Source organism: Episyrphus balteatus, chromosome 3, assembly GCF_945859705.1.
Source record: "Episyrphus balteatus chromosome 3, idEpiBalt1.1, whole genome shotgun sequence".
Taxonomy (NCBI): domain Eukaryota; kingdom Metazoa; phylum Arthropoda; class Insecta; order Diptera; family Syrphidae; genus Episyrphus; species Episyrphus balteatus.
The window spans coordinates 42,706,666-42,727,053 of NC_079136.1; the positions used below are offsets into that span (position 1 = coordinate 42,706,666).

A 20,388-nucleotide genomic window follows, 5' to 3' on the forward strand; every position below is an offset into this window, starting at 1 on the left:
TTTTTTTTTAAAGTTAAAAATAATATAAAAAAAAAAACAAGTACATCGTAGTGAACACTTTTGTACGTTTACTTTCTTAATTTATATTCATTCTATTTATTTAAAGCTTAAAAAAAGTTATTAAATATTTTCAAAAATGACTATAAAAGTAGGAAACTCGGGACAATAAATATACACAACCCTGGATAGTATTAAATTTTGGATAAACAAGGGTCGAATTACGGCACACGATTACAATCATACGTTAACGTTTTGACAATAAGTCGAATGTTCTTTATTTGAAACAAAAACTGATTAAATAACAGATGAGGATATATATTTCTCCACACGCTCACCATTATTTAGACATTCTGTATATGAATACAAAATTCTGTATACGAGCTTTATTCTGCTCTCCAAAATTCCAAGGATCCATAATCCTCATTTCTAAAAATTCTAAAATTCACTAAACAAACCATTTTGCTTCTCAACTTCAAAATTCTGCCAATGTAAATATAAAGAAAAATTGTCAAAATAATATTTCTTTTACGTATGTATAATTTACAAAATTTTAGAATATTCAATTTTGAAATTCATAATTTTGGAATACAGAATGGGCAGGTTCAGAAACGTTAGAGACTAATGTCGTTTTCGATTGGCTCTCCCGAAGCGTCCGGAATCATTGAGAAGCCTTCTGAAAGTGTTTTATTCATCCAAATATGACAGTCAGAACGCTTCTCAGAATTAAAATTCTCTTCTTGATTTCAAAACAGAATTCACTCAAAATCACTAATATTTAAAAAATTAAATGTCAAACAAAATTTCCTAGTAGAAAAGCAAAAAATTTTTATTTGAGTATTCACCAATACAGATATAATATTTCAGAATTGAGTGAAAAAGATTGAAACTGTTTTATTGGATTTCAGAATGAGTGAATCCTTGAGTGAAACCAATCGAAAACGACATAAATATTTAGGTAATTTCTCGGCCTCTGATTGGTCAGCTGTCAAAAAGGAATCCTTTCAATTTAGGTAATTTTATTGGAAAGCTAACTGGAAAATTAGACAAGAAAATTTTACCTAAAAATCTAGGAAAGTTTTTTTTGTCAACATGACAGCTGATTGTTTTCAATTACAGAATTTCGTTAGTAAAATTGAATTTATTTGTGTGAAAAACGAATTAAAAGTGCATTATCGGTAAAGTTATATTCGGTGTTTGTCCCATGCGGTCTTAATTAAATTTCAAAATTTTGTCAATTAACGCAAATTTCCGTTCAGAAAATGACGTTGCCTAAATATTTAGTCCCTAATATTTCCTGAACGTGCCCAAATTGAATGGATTCACAGACGTTTGGCAAAACCAGATTTTGGAATTAAAGAATTTAAAAATACATAATTTTGGAATACAGAATAATTATGGATTCACAGACTTTTGAAAAAACCTGATTTTGAAATTAAAGAATTTAAAAATACATAATTTTGGAATACAGAATTATAGAATTATTACCCAAAGCCACTAATAAATTGTACATTTTAATGTACATTTTTAATTTCTCTAAGCTATTTTACTCCAGTTAAACTAAGCAATCGTAAATTTCGTTTTTTTCATGTGTTTTTTTTTTTATTGGCTAAAAATTGTTTTTAATTTTGATAATTTTCTTATATGTGAATAATTTTCTATCAACAAAACACTTCGCTCCAAAATGAAAATGGTTAGATTTCGAAAAATCCCTACATTCGAAACTTTTATACATATATATTTGCAAATTTCAATAACAGGCATTTAAAAAAAAATTAACATGCCAATTCGCATTTTTTTTGGACAGAGAAAGCCAAATATGTTTTTAAAGAAGGTTTTTTTCGAAGTTTCACCAGATTTGCATTTGATCGAAAATCGTAAATATTCGGGACGAACAATTCTAAAAGCCCATAAGATGGTATTTCATCATTTTCAGTTTGAACCACTACTTTTGGGACACTCTGTATAAACTAATTAAAAAAATTAAACATGTAATTTTAAAAGTTAAAATAATTAAAACAAAAATTTAAGTGGAACATTGAAAAAATACGAAACTGGAACTGGATAAAATTGCCATCGGAAAGTACAATGCAACTCTTTTTAAATTCTCAAAAACACTATTTTTATGACAAATTTGTGCTTTGGATACTTTTACGTATAATAAACAGACTTGCCGAATACTTTGTGCTTGCACCGACATTTTTCTGATAAATAAAATGATAAATTACTGAACAAAATTGATGGCTTTAGAAATTTAAAAAAGACAATCGCATAAATAAAAACGTGAAAAAAAAACTAAAAAAAAGTATTCGGCAAGTCTGTTTATATAAGCCTGGTACGCAGTTCGAGATAAATTTTAGCTCCCATACAAATTATAGAAAATTTTTAGCCGAGATAAAATGAGTCCCATACAAATTATCGATAACTTGTATGTGAATTTTATCGCGAGCTGCGTACCAGGCTTATATAAACAGACTTGCCGAATACTTTGTGCTTGCAACGACAAATGATAAATTAATGAACAAAATTGATGGCTTTAGAAGACAATCGTAAGAAGACAATCGTATCAATAAAAACGTGAAAAAACTAAAAAACTTTAGGTATTGTTGAAGTTTGTATTTAAATGCTTTTGCCGTCGTCTAATATTTTGATTGAGATAAATATGCTTTTTCACCACTTTTCGGATAATTTAGCCTGAAACATAGATACATTAGAAATCAATTTCTTGGAGGTTTCTGTTTTGTTTTGGTGTTAAAGTTATGGTTTTTGGTACTAAAGATTATATTAATTAGCCCATATTGTTTCATATCTTTGTAATCGATAGCTTCTGGTTTCAAATTATTCATTCTATATTCATTAACATGTACTAATATGACTTGTTAACAAATTCCTCAGACTATTATGATAATGCAATTATCAAGAAGCTCTTTGTATGTATGTAATAGTAATGTGAAAATGATATGATTTAAAGCTTCAGTACTGGCAACCAATTTAATTAACAAAATATAACTATTTTGGTTAAATTAAAATTAAAATACACACAAACCAAATATTTATCAAAAGTGTTTCACAAAAATTTCCTCACCACACACAGTGAATACCCCCTTTTAAAGAGATTAATTCCAGTAAAACATTCAACAGTTTTTTTTTGTTGCTTTATTTATATTGATTGGCATGTGGAAGTTTAAGGACACACCAAAAAAGAAGAAGAAGTAGAAGCTCTTTCACTCTACGAACACAAAGTCAAAGTAAAAAAATAATTTGCATATCAAACACAAACACTGATTAGTATAATATTTTCGAGTAAGAGGTTTTTGACTTACAATTAAGGAATAACATTGAGAAAACCACTTTAAAGGCTTTTGAATTTGTATGATCTTTTATATATGTATGTATAAATTTCTATGGAATGAAGGTTGATTATAGAGAAAGTTTTATTTTTTTTATCTTTTAAAGAGAAATATTTATAATCTTTCAAAAGGATTTTTAATCTTTTCGGTTTTATTATGAATAAAATAAAAAAATAGGTAACTAATGGATTTACCTATTTTGTGATTGAAGTTATGAACAAATTTGTTAGACAAGTTTCTTTGAATATGTTCATTGCTCAACTATTAAAGGTTTATTTATTCAAAATTATGACATCTCTTGTGTGTTTAGTCTCTTTCTCTATAGAAAACAATAATTAGGTTGATTACACTGGTTTACAAAATTAAACTTTTTTTTTGTTGCCGGAACAAAAATATACTTTTCTGAAGGTTTTCGGTGTGCTGAACTTGAATCCGAAGTCAAAAAAATTCTAGCAGCTCCCGTTTTTGAGATATTACCGTTAGAAAGTGCAGCACTTCGGACCTTATTCTTTTATATAAGGAAAATTGTTTGAGCATATTTAGTAACGGTTTTTATAAGAACTATTTACCACCTTTTTAAATCTGTTTAAATCTCTCCGATATCTTTTTTACTTCCCGAGATATCCTCAGTTGTTTGATATTTTTAAAAATTTTATAATGTCATTATCTTCTTTATGATATATGAAGCCAAACCCACTGACTTCAGTTTAAGATATCTCGGGCAATACATAAGATATTGAAAAGATTTAAACAGGTATCGAAAGATGGGAAATAGTTCTTATAGAAACCGTTACTAAATATGCTCAAACAATTTTCCTTATACAATAGAATAAGGTCCGAAAAACTCAAAAAAAACGTTTTTTTTGCATTTTCTAACGGTAATATCTCAAAAACGGGAGCTGCTAGAATTTTTTTGACTTCGGATTTGAGTTCAGCACACCAAAAACCTTCAGAAAAGTATATTTTTGTTCCGGCAACAGAACCCTTGTTAACCAGTGTTATGAACTTTCAGTTATTGCTACAGGGGTAATTATGAGATGTTTTGTTAGTTTAGTAAAAAGCTCAGAGGCAATAATTATTACAAGGGTTGTATCCAGAGCTGTCATTTCAGTAATAAACTATTGTTTGAAAATGTCTATAATTTTGCAGAACTTTTAAAAAATAATTAGGTAATGAAAATTTAGAGGATTTAAAATCTTATGAATTAAAATATGAATCGGTATTGAACAATGAAGTATGACAGCGATGGTGTAGAATGAAAGCAATAGTATTTTTAAGAAAGACGTTTTTTCTTCGTTCCTTTTTTGTAAACTTTGACATCGTTTTTTACTGAAATAAAATTAAGTAGTACCTATAAACTAGAAAAAAAATTTAAAAATGAAGCCATACGACAGCACTGTTAATGTCATAAGCAATTTTAATTAAAAAAAAGACAAAGAATAAGCTTGATGTAACATTATGAGCATAAAAGAATGCTTTGTTTCATAAACACACTGACTCTTAATTTATTGCAATTAAAACAGATTTTTACTGAAGCTTGGGTGATTTGAAACATTTTCAACAAAGAGGTCAAATTAGTTAATATCCACGGCGCGCCACAGAAAGGTCAATGAAATATTAAAAAAAAAAAAATCAACTTTGAAAATGGTGAACTTGGTTCTATTATTTTAAATAAAAATTTAATATCTTTCTTTTTGTGAGGTAGAGTGTGTATTTGCTTTTAACAAAATGTAAAAAATTAATTAAGTGTACATACTACGTATATTGAATTTAAATTTACAAGTTCAAAGAAAGTAATATTACAAAAGCCCTTTGATGTTTTTTCAAGGTAAATAGTAAGTATTTTATTTTTGTTTCATTTATGATTGGATCTGTATTTGGCAGAGTTATCTTCGGCTATTTCTTTGATTAAGAACAAAACAGAAATGACTATTTCACAAGCAGTACTACAGATTTCAAGAATAAATAAAATAATAGAAAAAAATAAATAAATTGCTTTTATATTCATAGTAAAAGATTAATTTCTGTTTTCTATTAATTTTTGTTAAAAAAAAAAACAATTCCTGACAAAATAGTAAAACTCTCAAATGAACTTGTTACTGATCCCAAAACTAATGTACGTTAGCTTATCGGAAAAGTTTGGTTCATAGACAGACAGGTAAGTCAATTTAAAAACACCAAATTAAAATATTAAACGTGCCAACATCTGCTTCCAACGGAAATACGTTTTTGATATAAAATCAATAATAAAACTTTAAGGTTATGTGAATAGCAATGGTCAAAAATTGTGTAAATTATGAAAAAATAAAGTATCGTAGACCAAATCGTTCGATTTTTTCTGCATTTTGGTTCAATGTGTATTATGTTAAATTTATGCTGTGTTACAAGGTAAAGTAGGTAATGCGGTTGTTTACTATTTTAGGAAATTTATTAACTGGGTTAACAAATTCGAAGGAAAGCAACTGATCCCAATTCCAACATTGAACGGTCGAATTGAGATCATCGACAATAAATTATGCTCTTGCAAATAATTATGGTTTTAAAGTTTTCTGCAATATTCGAAAAACACATCGAATGAGCTCTACTTTCTGATACTGACAGAAGTCAGGTGGCAATAAGTTAAAATTGGTCAAGATATCAACTGTGATTTTTTCATCACCAATCAAATATTGTCCATTATTTCCCAAATTTAAGCTATAACATATTTTTTTTACAACACTAGTTTTTTCTGGTAGTTTTCTTTATTAAACCTGGTGGTGTTCCAGATATCTGTGTCGTTGTTCCATGAGAGCTCCGAAGTTGCCCAGTATATTCTCTGATGTTTCCTTAGATTATTTAAGAATCTACCAGTTTCCTCAGTTTGCAGTTCCCTATGATGAAGGTTTTGATATCGTTCTTGGTTGTAATTCTCAAGTAATAGTTTTGTCTGTCTGGGAATTGCATTTTAAATCTTTCCTCTTTTTGCCTTGTCGTCGTTTTTTTTTCATATGTTTGATCTCCAATACCACAATAAAGATTTTGCTACTTCGTTTCCCTGAACTCCAACATGTCCAGGGATCCCGTAGAGTATTATATTATTTTCCTTGCCAAGATTTTTAAGCTTCCTCATACAATCTCATAAGGGTTTGGAGTGTGATGTACCTATTAATTTTTGATAAAAACTAAAAAAATCTGCAATTTTTGAAATTTGTAACTTAAAAAAAGGATATTCAAATGATTTGAACATAAGTGGAATAGTGAATAGAACAGTTTTGATGAAGGAATAAATTTTGATGTACATATGTATGTTTTGGTTCCTATATGGTCATCAGTTAAATATTTGTAGGGTCCAGTTACATAGATCAGCTTCTTCTTCTTCTTCCTTTTTCTCGGCGCTGTTATGATTTCGATGTCGAGGGGATCATAACCTTCCCACGTTACTGCTTCACACTAGTGATCCGCCTGTGGGGTTCGCCGGGTTGACCTCAGAAATCGGCGGCAAGCCTCCCGGTTTTGTATTGTTCCGTTTCTGAGGCCAACTGAATGCTGGTGTTTTTGCATTTGCTTGTACCAGGAGTTTTTAGGCCTACCTTTCTTTTTATTTCGTGTTGGAACGTTATAGTTACATAGATCAGCTTAATGTCGGTATTACTTCTTCAACTGAGAAAGATATTTTTGCAGAAAATATCATATCTTCCTTTTATTAGATCGTACAAGGAGCAGTCAATTGGAAGATCTTCTTTGTAAGGTCTGAATTTTTGAAGCAGCAAATCTCATCTCACCTTGCAAATAGTTTCTATTAAGTCTGCATTAATTTTTTCAGTGAAGTACAAAGTTTTTTTAAGGAAGATCAGGAAGTTCAATCATTCTTAGGATGTACTTGAAATGGAGTCTTAGAGTGAATAAAAAAAGCAGCATAAGACCTGTTTCGATGTGGGGAATGTACGTTTTGTAGCTTCTCAATTTCATCGTATTACTCAACCTCATACCTGACACGCATATCACTTAATGTACCTGGCAAAGCCTTCAAAAGGTTAATATTTAAAACTGAGCGGGACATCTTTTCTGCTAAGAAAAGTTTTTTTCTGCAAAGTTTTTTGTATGCATTGCGGCTTTCTAGACCGGTGGAGAAGTCATCTTACAGTTTTTCGATATTTTGGTACCACAAACCAAACTATTTTGCTTCTGCATGGTTTCTCTTGATTAAAAGACCGCTCAACTTTTTTTTTGTACATATTCCTTTAAAATGTACGATAGGTGTCATAATTTTGATATCTTCAAAAGATGTTATTTTTTTTTTTCAAACCCTCTTAAATGCTTTTTTTTTTACAATCTTTAGAACAATTGACAAATAGCAATTTAGTCTGTCTGCCTGTAGAGTCGTTCGTGGTAAGTGTGCGCAGCCGGTAAGTGTGCGCATTGCTATTTTCTCGAAACTAGTGTAAAAATTTAAATTTCTGCTGATGCACAATTAATTAGATATCTGATCTTCGTCGAAGTCCGTTATATTTATGCTTCTGTTGTTTTTAATGTTTCGAGAAAAAGCAAAAGAAAAAAAAGCTAACTTTCCTTAAAATTTTTCACACTTTTCAAACTGTGACAGTGACCTGTCTTTGACTTAAAGTGAAATCAATTGATTTTTTTTATTGAGCTTACTATTTAAACTTTATGTTCCAATAAAAATGTTATTGTTTTTTGTATTTATTTATTAATATTTTATCAAAAACAATAAAAAACTGCATTTGGGGTAAGTGTACGCAAAAATTTGGGGGCAAGTGTGCGCATGCAAATGCATGGGATTCCACTGAAAATATATATACTTGCATAAAATGCTTCAAAATGCATCAAAATTTCACAGTGTACAGAATGGATCAAAATAATGAGAAAATCGTATGGGAGCGGGAGTCTCAGACCCCTCGTTTGGTTTTTATATGTCTTTAAAAAATGAAAAAAAAGAACAATAGATATTCATTTAGATTACTAAGCAAAAGTACCTGCGCACACTTACCGTACACCCTGCGCACACTTACCCCTTCGAAGGGGTAAGTGTGCGCAATATGACCTGTTTTGGTTTTCTTAGGAAAACATAAATAATTTTATAAATATTAGTTAAATTTTAATTGAATTTAAGAAGTCAAAACATGTATCTGTAATAATCAATTTACTTTTTTTATGTACATCCTATATTATGCTTGTAATACTTATTCAAAGTCAAAAGTGCGCACACTTACCACAAACGACTCTAGCTTACACAAAGACCGACAAAATAAAAAAAAAGTGCTCGATCAACATTTTTCCTTTAAAGTTATATCTCTTTCATGTTTTGTTCTACAAAGGAATTCTTCCTCATTCCTACAACTAATTCCTTAACATTTTCTGTGTCAATGAATGCATCAGCTCAAGAAAAAAAGAAAGAAAAAAAAAGCTTCTTACAATTAAATAACATCAAGTATATCACCCAGGCTTATAAAATTTTTTCTTGTATTTGTTTGTGTGTATTACGTGTGGAAGTATAAAAAAAATGACATGATGATGTCGTCGGCGGCGGCAACGACGAGACACTCTGTCTAGAGATTTTTGCCTTTAAGAGTCATTGCATATACTCAAAAAAAAAAAAACAACACACAAAAATATATTTAAAAAAAAACCAACATTGGTGGCCGCCAATCGTTTATCTCTTACCTTTTGTCTCTTCTTAAAAAAAAAAAGAAAAACATATAAAGTACACACTTCCTGCGCTGAGCGAGATCAAGTTAAGTCATGCTTTTGTCTCGTCGCTTGTCTTTGATCTCTTACCATGATGACTTGTATACGCTAGTGATAGGGTACCTAGGCATAACCAAAGCAGAAAGGCATATGTAAAAGTATTAAAAAAAAACATAGAAAAGCTACAAAAAAAAAAAGCACAAGAGCACTTGAGTTTTTCGTTTCAACTCGTTTAATCACTTGCTTATAAGTGAAACACCTTTATATGAATATACAAGAGTCCTTCTTTCATATCTCTGCTCTCTCCATAACACTGACGAGAGGGGAGAAATACACCAAAAGGTGGATATGTTATGAATTTTCATAGAGGAAAAAACAAAAAAAATTCTTAATTCAAACCCGCTTCTTTCCCTCCTCAGGTAGATAGATGAAGTTATATATTTTTTTCTTAAATAAAAAAAAGTAAAAACAAAAAATATAAATCAGAAACCACTGTGATGCAGAGCAACAAAGGAAACATAGAACCACACAATAATCAGCTCAGGCTTTGATGACACAAGTTTTTCTCATTAGCTTTCTCTGTTTTCACTTAAAACAAAAAAAAAAAAAAAAACAACCTAATATTAGCATCTACTACCTCCTTCTTCTCTCTTGCTGCCTCTTAACAGTCTTCACATCATCACATCAAAGGAACCTCACTAAAACCACTTACAAACAAAACAACAACAACAAAAAGACAGGTATGTAGTACATTTATTCCCCGTTGCCGTTATACAAAACATTTCAACAAAATAGTTTTTCGTAATTTTTTTACTCTCATTTCTCTCTCACTCTCTTTGACATTTTCATTGAGAAAATTGAGAGAGAGAGAGTTTTCGATAAGTATTATTACCTTCATCATCATCGTCAGACGAATTTGCATTTTGCAAATATTGCTGCATGCTAATTATCAAACAGCGAGACATATCGAAAAAGTGGAACGTAACCAACACACACTCTACCGTTATCGTTTACACTCTTAAATATAGTAAAGAGGAGCACAGTCTTTGTCACTTGCCACTAACCGACACAGAAGAAACTAAATAAGGATTTAATTCAATTTCTTGGTTTTATATGAAGGTGGTTTTAGAGTCCTTTTTTTTGGAGCTGTGTCAAAGTTCCCGTTTAACTCATTTCCCAAGAAACCAAAAACTTCTTATTGTATTGTGTTGTGTATTTAAGTCAATTCCAAGTCGAGCCGAGACGCACTTAGAGAGGTATTCCCGTGTATCCTTTTTTTTTTTTGTATTCCTTTCTTTATTTTTTTCTTTTAAATTGTTTTGTTGTTTGCCAGGATGAAATAGAGTTCAAGTTACACAAAACACGCGCGCTATATATTCAGTTTTTCATCTAAATCGTTAAACAGAAAAAAACCCCGAAGAAACAACCAACAGGAATGAAAAGTTGTCTAATACTGGTGTACTGTGATGCTCTCTATTTGTCTACTCGGTGGTGACATCCTACAATTCACAGGGATTCATCATCATCATCATCAACATCGTCATTGTCAACATCATCATCATCGTCCTCAGTGCTGGCACTGCACAGAACATAGAAAAAGCGGCATCAGAGTATCACATCACATCGTCGTTTCTTGTGCGTACAAAACACAACACAAATACAAATTCATCAAAATACAAATACAACCAACAACACAGAACCAGAACTCTACTACTCTACTGGCAAAGGCAAGGCATCAAGGAAAACTGTCAGTGATATGGAAAGAAGATTCTCAAAGGTACTATATCCATTTTGTTGTTGTTATTGTTGTTGTTGTAAATGTATGTGTGTTAATATTTAAAACTTTTCCTTTCATCCTTGTGCCACCCACAAAAATACAACCCAGCACCACCACCACGACCATCACCCAACGAACCAAACCAAACGAAACCAAACCCAATCTTAACCCTCAGAGCAGCCTTAAATGGAACCCCTCGTCCTTCTTTCACTCTCCTCAGTGTTTTACTCTGGGTTCTACTAGCTCTCGCTCTTCTTCTGGTTTGCTCACGCGTTTGTTCACAAAAGAAACCTCTTAAAAGCCACTTTCCGAAAGATCAAAGCAGATCAAAGGAAGCTCCCATTCATGTCTGACTGTGAGGATGATGGTGATGGTGAATGGTGGCTGGTGATGGTAAGGGTGGTGGGGAATGATATGGTGTGTCGACAAGAGACGAGGGAGTGCGAGTAGCAGATGGAACTAAGCAAGAAGAAGGGCAACAATGGTTAGGTGGCTGGTATCTACAGTGTGTTGTGAGTGAGGGCAACGACAAGGACGAGGACGATATGATGATGATGACTATAAAGACAACCAAGACGACGAAAAGGAAAACGATGAAGCCGGCAAAGGGTCGGGACCAGAAACGGGCGGAAGAGTGTGCTGGTAGAAACAAAATAATTAAATTAAAAACATCAATGGACCATTTTCCATCAAAGAAAAACGGTGAGATATTATTCTCTCGCTTTTCTCTCGTCGTCTTGCAGTGCTGCTCCTAACCTTAGTCACAGAAGGCACAAGCATCAGGATATCATCATCATCGACTTCAAACTCTCAACTATATTCTATACAAACACATATATATATAGTATACACCTACGATTGTCCTTAACTCTCTGTGGGTCTTTTTATCAAGTTTTGTTACAACTACTAGGTACTTTTTAGAACGAGTGTAGGTAAATTCTAGGGAATTTTAGAAAAATTTTTACTTTTTATAATTTTGTTTGCATATAAAGGTTATCATTTTACTATGGTGACTCTCTAACATCTTTATACACGTAATATGTACCTAACCGACAATTCTGTTATACTCTCCACATACATATACCTATATAATTTTGTGAACAGAGGAATATTTTCTAAAATCCAGAGGAAAAGCGTTTCATCTTTTTTTTTTTTCATTTTGTCAGAGAGTTGAATTTTCCTCTTGTTTGATTTATACATCAGTTAGTGGTGGGTGGACTTTGGTTGGTTGGTTGGGTTTTTTAAAATTCACATGGTAACCATTTGGATGGGATGGATTTTGTTGTTGCTTTTGGATGGATGGATGATGATGGTCGGTCTATTCTACACGGGTGTTTTGGTGTTTGTGTGTTTTGAACAAAACGAATTTGGTTTTGTCTTTGAAGAGTTGTGTAATGAATGCTTTTTGTAATTTTATTTTTATTTTTTTTTTTTTGTTTTTTTGTTAAAAAAAGGTTTTGGTTGTCATGGTCAAAGACATTTCATTTCATTAGAAACAACAAAGCCACAAAAAAAAAGTTGTAATAATAATAAATTGCATAGTCAAACAAAATTTGTGTTTGATAAAATATTATACGTATCTACCGTACGTAGGATGTGGATGGGACTTTTTTATTTAATAAGGCTTTTTTTTTGTTTGTATTAGTGTGTTGGTTAAATTTTGGTTTTTTAATTAAACCTTTTCATTACGATTGGAGATCGGTAAAAGTTAAGTTACATGTACGTATGTAATGTTTTTTTTAGTGACGCAATAGTAGATGGAGGTCATTTTAATTGACACGTGACTCTTTGATTAATTCAGTACATTTTGTGATAAAATGTTAGGGTTTGATTGTTTTTTAATCAAGTTTTAAGGCATACTGTAAAAGATTTTCATATCTTGAATAAAATGTTTATTATTGAAGGTTTCAACTCTTTATTTATTTGAACTTATCTTTAACAGTTTTGACCAAAAATGCCAAATTTAAGAACCATGCTTTTTCAATGGTTTATTCGCTTGGTACAGCTAACAACAGCACAACTTCATTTTTATTACAAGAAGTGGATCCGAAAATATAAACAACCTGTTAAGATTAGCATTTATATATTCGATCGTGAAGTTTTTCTTGGTAAAAATTCCCTAATTATTCTGTTTTCCTTGTTTCGGGCTTCTTGAGCCTCTTCCAAAAGCTGGCCAGTTGGGTTTCTCACTTGTTTCTCTTACAAAACACAGTTCCAAGAGTTTCTAAGATATCATTAAGTTTTTTTATGACTTCCTTTTGATCTAAACCTATTATTTTTGCATTTTTTTCTTCATCTCTGAAGAATAACCCAGTTTCACCTCTTAACAAAACTTTGATTTATTTACTTTTCTAGTTTGAACCTTTTCTTTAACCCTTTGGACTTTTCTTTGCATCTCCATAGTATGTATGTAATGTAAGGATACGTTATAGAAGATATATAAGAGTACATATTTGCCGTCCATTAGGGTGAGTAAAATCGATGGTTTAACTAAGACATGAATACAATCATTTATATATCGCATTACGATACTGTAATAACAACTCCAAATAAATGTTCTTTCTGAATAAGCGAAAAAAAAACTTTTTATTTACTAACTGTTATAGATTATAAGAAATTTTTTTATGAGGCTCATTTATAAAATGAATGTAATTACATAACTATTTGGAAATTATTTCAAATATTACAGTTGCAGATAATAGTAGTATAAATGAAAACATTGGATAGGTTGGGTTTTGTTTATTTTTTATTTCCATGATAGTGACTGATACACTTTGGCTTAGTTACAATTTCTCAATGATCATGTTTCATGTACAATTAATTTTTGTTGCTACGATAATATGATAAACAAACGTTGTTAATCCATGTTGCGAGTTCTTCCAGGCTAAATAAAAGTAGTGAATCGGTTTATGTGAAGAAATATCATATTCTCCTTTTATTTCTAGAATTTGAAAGTTCAGAAAAAGGTTGGATTTTGTTGCATTGTAATGAAATTAATTATATTTTTGGTCTAGACGTGGTCTAATTTGATTGATTTTGAATGGCAAAACCCGTGCGAAGGTCAAAAATCCAGTTGGATGAAACTCGCTCCCGAAAGTCGATAAAACCCTCAAAGTTGATGAAACGAGTTGTCAGGCATTTCAAAATCAATCCTTGTCTGGAATTAAAGAAATATTTTATGTTGATGCCAGCGTTAAACGGTTCGTAGACGTTAAAGAGAACATAGTCAAGCAGCCCACGTACGAAAAAGATTAAAATTCGCAAAGAGAAACTTGGTCTAGCCACCGAAAAACACAGAATAAAATCCATGTTTCACAGCAAAAAAAAATTGAGTACGGAGAATCCAGTATATTGCTTTGGGTTTATTTTTCTTTCTATGGTGTTGGACTCATACACCAAATTGAAGTCATTAAGGATCAGCATCTCTCAGTTCAGATGATCCAGGAAGTTATGCTACCGAATGCTAAATATGCAATATCACTTAAAAAGGTAGATAGCTACCTTAAACCATAAAAATGGTATGTCGCACCTGTGCGCAAATTATATTTTACGTCCAACGTTGGAAATACACTGCCGCTCATCTGAATAGGTTCACATTTTAGTTCATCTTACTCTTAGCCTGTCTTGGTATTTAATGCAACGGCACATCTTTTTTTATATATGTAAAGAGAGAACATCTTTATGCGCTTAGTTTAGGAGAAAAAAAATTGTCTTGGGGCCTACCGTTCTTCTCACACGGTAGCTAGACCAAATCTAGTCAAAAATTCAAGCATATTTTTTGGCTCATCTGAATAGGTTCAAAAGCAAAAAATGTTAATAAATGATGAGTTGCATGGGTCTGTTGGACTCAAAATTGTGTCTGTGAATAAATCTGATTGTGTATAACCTGTAAGGATGAAAACGGGTCGTGAAAAAATCTTTAGGCGCGGAAAAAATGGGGAAAATAAAAGAAGTCTTTGAATCAGCCCGAAACCAACGATGCATTGGGACAAAAACAAACGCAAGTTAAAATTTAGTAAGCAGTTATTTGCGCAATATCCAAGGGTATAAAAACAACATTAAAAGTCGATGCAACTTAGTCACAACATGGCCCGATAGATGTGCAATGATCACAACAGCATGACTTCGGTCTAAAAACTAAGCTGAAAACCGGTATAAAATGCAGTTTAACGACAACAAAACGGGTTGTTAGAAGTGGTAAACATTTGAGAAAAACAAATCTTCGCAAAAATTACCACTTTACAAACCACGAAAAGAAACTCGCCTACAAAAAAAAAAAAAAAAAATGTCGTGAAAGTCGAATTTGCAACCGGTGATTTTTCAAAGGAAAAAAAATGAATTTAGTGGGCGCTGAGGGCTAAATTCCTATTTTTATGACCTTCGTAGATAGAAGCATTATTTTAATGTGTTTAGATAACTGTGAAGGCAGTGTCATTATTGCAAAGCTATTTCCTTCTACAAAACTTTCGATCTGCAATTTGTAACACAGTTTTTTTTTTACTATTGTCGGCGAGTTTCTTTTCGTGGTTTATAAAGTGGTAATTTTTGCGAAGATTTGTTCTTCTCAAATGTTTACCACTTCTAACAACCCGTTTTGTTGTCGTTAAACTGCATTTTATACCGGTTTTCAGTTTAGTTTTTAGACCGAAGTCATGCTGTTGTGATCATTGCACATCTATCGGGCCATGTTGTGACTAAGTTGCATCGACTTTTAATGTTGTTTCTATACCCTTGGATATTGCGCAAATAACTGCTTACTAAATTTTAACTTGCGTTTGTTTTTGTCCCAATGCATCGTTGGTTTCGGGCTGATTCAAAGACTTCTTTTATTTTCCCCATTTTTTCCGCGCCTTAAGATTTTTTCACGACCCGTTTTCATCCTTACAGGTAATACACAATCAGATTTATTCACAGACACAATTTTGAGTCCAACAGACCCATGCAACTCATCATTTATTAACATTTTTTGCTTTTGAACCTATTCAGATGAGCCAAAAAATATGCTTGATTTTTTGACTAGATTTGGTCTAGCTACCGTGTGAGAAGAACGGTAGGCCCCAAGACAATTTTTTTTCTCCTAAACTAAGCGCATAAAGATGTTCTCTCGTTGCATATATAAAAAAGATGTGCCATTGCATTAAATACCAAGACAGGCTAAAAGTAAGATGAACTAAAATGTGAACCTATTCATATGAGCGGCAGTGTATATAAACAATTTTCTAATTTATTTTATCATACATAAATAAATAACACAAAACAACTTACCTTAATATTCTCAGATTTAATATTAAAAAAAGGTATAATTGTATTTTTATGTTTTTTTCTTGTTTTGTTTACTGAACTGTAAAAAAAGAAGCCAACTTGCCTATGCTGAAATTAATTGTTGCATAAAATGCTGTGGGGTATTAAAGTGCACGAAGGTTATTTTTTTCTTCGTTATTGTCCTATAGTTTCCTTAAATTTTTATGAATTAAACTAAATTTAAGGAAGTGAGGCAAAATTCTTAGCTCAAAATTCTGGTTTTCAAATTTCTGCTTTTTTAACGAAAATTCTGCTCAATTTCTATTGTCTTTCAAAATTCAGCCTTTTACAATTAATTCGGCTTTTATTTAAAATAAATAATTTTTCTAATTCTGTTTTTTTTTTTTTTTTTGTTTTTACACAATTATAGCATAATACCCTTTCTGAATTTTCCAGAATTTGGCTTTAGTACGAATCAATATCACTCAGCCATTTCAAATAAGATACCAGTGAGAAAGTTTTTTTAAAACCTGCGAAGCAACGCGAATAATAACAATTTTTTTTTTTTTTTTTTCAAAAACCAAAAACACAGTACTACACCAATGTTTTTAATATTTGAACCGCTGCCAAACCCACTTAATTAGACCCAATGCCAAATGCTTATATTTCAACAATCACATTCACTTTCTTCTTTTATAAAACCGATTAAAAGCCAACTCCAATCCATGGTAGGTTTATTTTTATTTTATCTTTTATCTTTCTGTTTCTGTGGAATTATATGATGCACTTTTTTTTCTAACTCAGTAAAATTCATCCCTTAGGGTTGTATCGGATTTAAGATACAAACAAATCAAAGAAAAAAAGAAAATCAAAGGCATATCCTGTCCTGGTCCTCTCCCTTGTGTGGGACAAACATCCGTATGTGTGTGTTTGTAGTTTCAAAAGGATGCAGATCAAAGAGTTATTAGATGAACTGGATTAGTTTACTTTTTTTTTTGTTGTTGTTGTTTGTTATTTTGCATAAAATATTATACGACATTATTCACGCTGAGAAGTTTCGTTTTACATGTTGTCTGCAAAATATTTGGGATATTTATTATGTCCTTTGGGCATACTAAGTCTTTTCGTCTTCTTCTGATTTTTTGTTTGTTTTTTAATAATAAAAAAAAATGAAAAAAAAAAAAGTATAAAGGACCTACCTTTTATGATTTTATTTGTGAACAAAATTTTATTGTTTGCGTTTAAAAGGAACAAATGTTTGTTTGCACTCAGCTCAAAAGTGAAGTGAAAGGTTAAACGTTTAATTGAAAAGTATTGATTATGAAGGGTGGTAAGTTCGCTTGCAATAGAAATAAATTTTCTATAGAAGCCAAATAAACCGGTGACAAAGGGTAAGTGTACACATGAAAAAAAAAGATTATTTTACTTTTTTTTTTTTTCTTTTGTGTGACAATGATTAAAAGAACCGGAAATAAGTAAGTCAAAGTTCAAAAGCTTGCGCTTGTTGTTGATTCTTGATTTTGAATAGGCAAGTTCATAGAGAGAGGGTGTGTTATGAACAGAGTGTGAATAATTAAACACAGCGACTATTGTAACAGGGAATGTGTAAAGTTGAGTACGTGAAAGATGTAAGGATGTTGAATTGTAGATACCTAGCACTACTTGGATCCATATCACTTACAACACATTGCAAAGGGATATGAACAATTTTATGAAGAATTGTTCAAAAAGTTGAAAAATGAAGTTTTTTTTTCTAATAAAAAGAACAGGGTTTATAATATACCTGATTTATCTAAGGGTGGATCAAATTTGATAGTTTAAAGATTTCTGCTATATTGGCAGAAAGTCATTATCAACGGGAATATGAAAGAATTGCCATAAAATAAATTTTTTATTGTAGGCTTAAAGTCAATTTTATTCTTTTATTTTTTGGCGCAACGTTTCAGGGATGGTTATCCCCTTCATCAGGGGAAATTTAATTTAATCAAATACTGTTTATATTTTGCCTGATGAAGGGGATAACCATCCCTGAAACGTTGCGCCAAAAAATAAAAGAATACAATTGACTTTAAGCCTACAATAAAAAAATTTATTTTAAATATTAAAAAAAGTCACCTAATTTGCTAAAGAATTTCCATAAAGTTTATTTAATTTTGAATATTTAATAAGAACAGCAGAAAATTTAAATATTGTGAGACATAATGTACATTTAACAAAACTTATATACACTTTTGTAAGCTTACTAAATTCGCTGTTGGAAAAGTCGATCTTGTGTTGATGAGGACATTACATACCTGATTAGGGCATCTGCTTAATCTATAAAACAAAAATAACTGCTTTCTCCGCGACAACTATAGAATCAGTGGTCTTTAAAAAAAAACATCTTTGCACCTCTAGCTTTTATTTATGATCCATTTGGATCTTATTTGCGTTTTTGTTTTAGTGCTGTAGTAAGTAAGTATAAGATCCTTCCAATCACGAGATGCAAGAAAATGTTTCTGCTCTGGGGATCAAATTTCTTAAAAATAACCAATTTTGTTTTTTGGTTTGGTCAATTAAAAACTTCTGAATAAAAATTTTTCTTTGAAATCGGCTGAGTCGTTAACGAGAAAGTTAGAAATCAATATCTAGGAAAATCATTATATTTTAAACTCCACTGGAACAGAAACTTAGAAGTTACAGTCCAGAAAGCCACGAAAGCCCTTATCATATACAGAAGACTCGTTTCATTATTATGGGGTGCAAACACCTACACCATTATGGTGAGAATTAAAATCATGTAAGAGGCAGTTGCCTGGCATATGTTTGAGTATGATGAATCGTAACTCGTAATCCTACATCCTACATTTCAAAAGATCAACTTTCTGTTGTAATAAAATCGAGTACCAAATATATCGATGACAATACAATTATACAATTTGTATAGTTAAAATTGTGAGTATTTTTATTTTTGAATAAGATGACTAACGATACGAGTATAAAGAGAAAAGAATCAAGCATTCAAAAAAAAACAAATGAAATTGTGACCTTTTTTTCGACAAATTATAATTTAAATTTATCAATCTTACGAGCTTCCAGCGCTGTTACCAACAATGTATCGAAACATGATGGAAGACTATTTAGTAACATTACTACAAGCCAGCGCTCAGAAAATATCTCTTTATACATACTGCAATACCAATCTTATGGACCATATCGATGGTTTTCGTTGCAGTTTTGAGCCTTCTTTGTTTTGCGACCACGTTCAAATTCAGTTCTCCATTTTTTGACGGTTGACGTCGAAGGAGCTAGACACCGAAAGTGGTAGTAGTGTTGGAAAGCATTATTCTTTTAAAATGTAAATGTACCTATCAAATGCAGTTTAGAATGAGGATTGATTTTTTGGAAGACTTTTGGTGCAATTAAAACGACCTAGGAACTGTATTATGTTCCTACAACAAGCATTTTTCTTTATTAGCTCTGAGCAGCGTACTGACCTCTCAAAAAAAAAAAAAAACCGTATATTTTTTTTAAGCTCAGACATATCTGAGCGTTTAATTCTTTATTATTTTTTCGTGGCCTGAGTGCGATCTACGAACTCAGGAAAAATTAATAGAGTAGATGGAGTAAAAAGCTGAGCGCGGTCAATTTCATTTATTTTGTTCATGTCATGAGTGAGATGACACGAGAAAAAAAATCAAAACATTTGAAATGTTAGCAGAAGCTGTTGTTCTCCGACTGAAATTAAAAAATAAATTATTTTATTAAGGGCCAATTTTTCAATAGTCAGTTAGGTATATAGTCAGTTAGTACTTGTTCGCCAAATAGAAAAAAAAATCAATCAGATCGTGCGGCTAAAATCGACTCGTGAAAAGTCGGCATTACTCTGCTCAGACCGAGCTCGATGAGCTCAGGTTCTGGTCGGTGCTCTACTCAGAGCTAAAAAAGAAAACCCCTAATGACATCGGCATAATCAAAGAACCTAAATACATACACAGTTTAAGTAAATTACTCAAAATAAAATAGGGCCCACCCAAGATTCATCTTGTATTTTGCTTAAAAAAATATTTATTTCGTGAACATTATCGAAGCGAAGCATTTTTTTGTAAAGTTTGCATGTGTATGAGTCTATAACAATGCTTTGAACAATAATTTTACCGTTACCTCCAAATGAATAGGCAAAAAAGCCCAACGCTCGAAAAACAATCAATGCAAAAATGTATTGCATTTCTTTTCTCAGTCCGATTCTGGTGTTGTTGCAAAGTGTTACTTTGTTTAATTGTTGTAACTTATTTTTTGTGATTAAACGTGATTATCATGCCCGGTTCTAGACGTCATTTGGATACTGAAAACGCAATT

The 20,388-nt window shown here is 31.5% G+C and overlaps 2 protein-coding genes across 7 annotated transcripts in view; one reads left to right on the forward strand and one right to left on the reverse strand.

Annotated features, from left to right (window-relative positions):
• Positions 1-20,388, reverse strand: part of LOC129915659 (catenin alpha) — a 36,921-nt gene that overhangs the window by 12,410 nt on the left and 4,123 nt on the right. The window contains exon 1 of one of the 5 annotated variants that reach the window (XM_055995312.1): positions 9,925-10,852. The exons of the other annotated variants lie outside the window; for them this stretch is intronic. Coding sequence (XP_055851287.1) covers positions 9,925-9,997 — 73 coding nt within the window. The 5' untranslated portion in view covers positions 9,998-10,852. Of the gene's footprint in view, positions 1-9,924; positions 10,853-20,388 lie in introns of those variants that run through there. 5 annotated transcript variants of the gene reach the window in all.
• The window catches only part of LOC129915667 (cholesterol 7-desaturase nvd), a 101,994-nt gene continuing 86,457 nt past the window's right edge, over positions 4,852-20,388 (forward strand). The window contains exon 1 of one of the 2 annotated variants that reach the window (XM_055995321.1): positions 4,852-5,182. The gene's annotated coding sequence lies outside the window, so the exon portion shown is untranslated. The remainder of the gene's footprint in view (positions 5,183-20,388) is intronic. The other variant, XM_055995323.1, reaches the window with a different exon arrangement.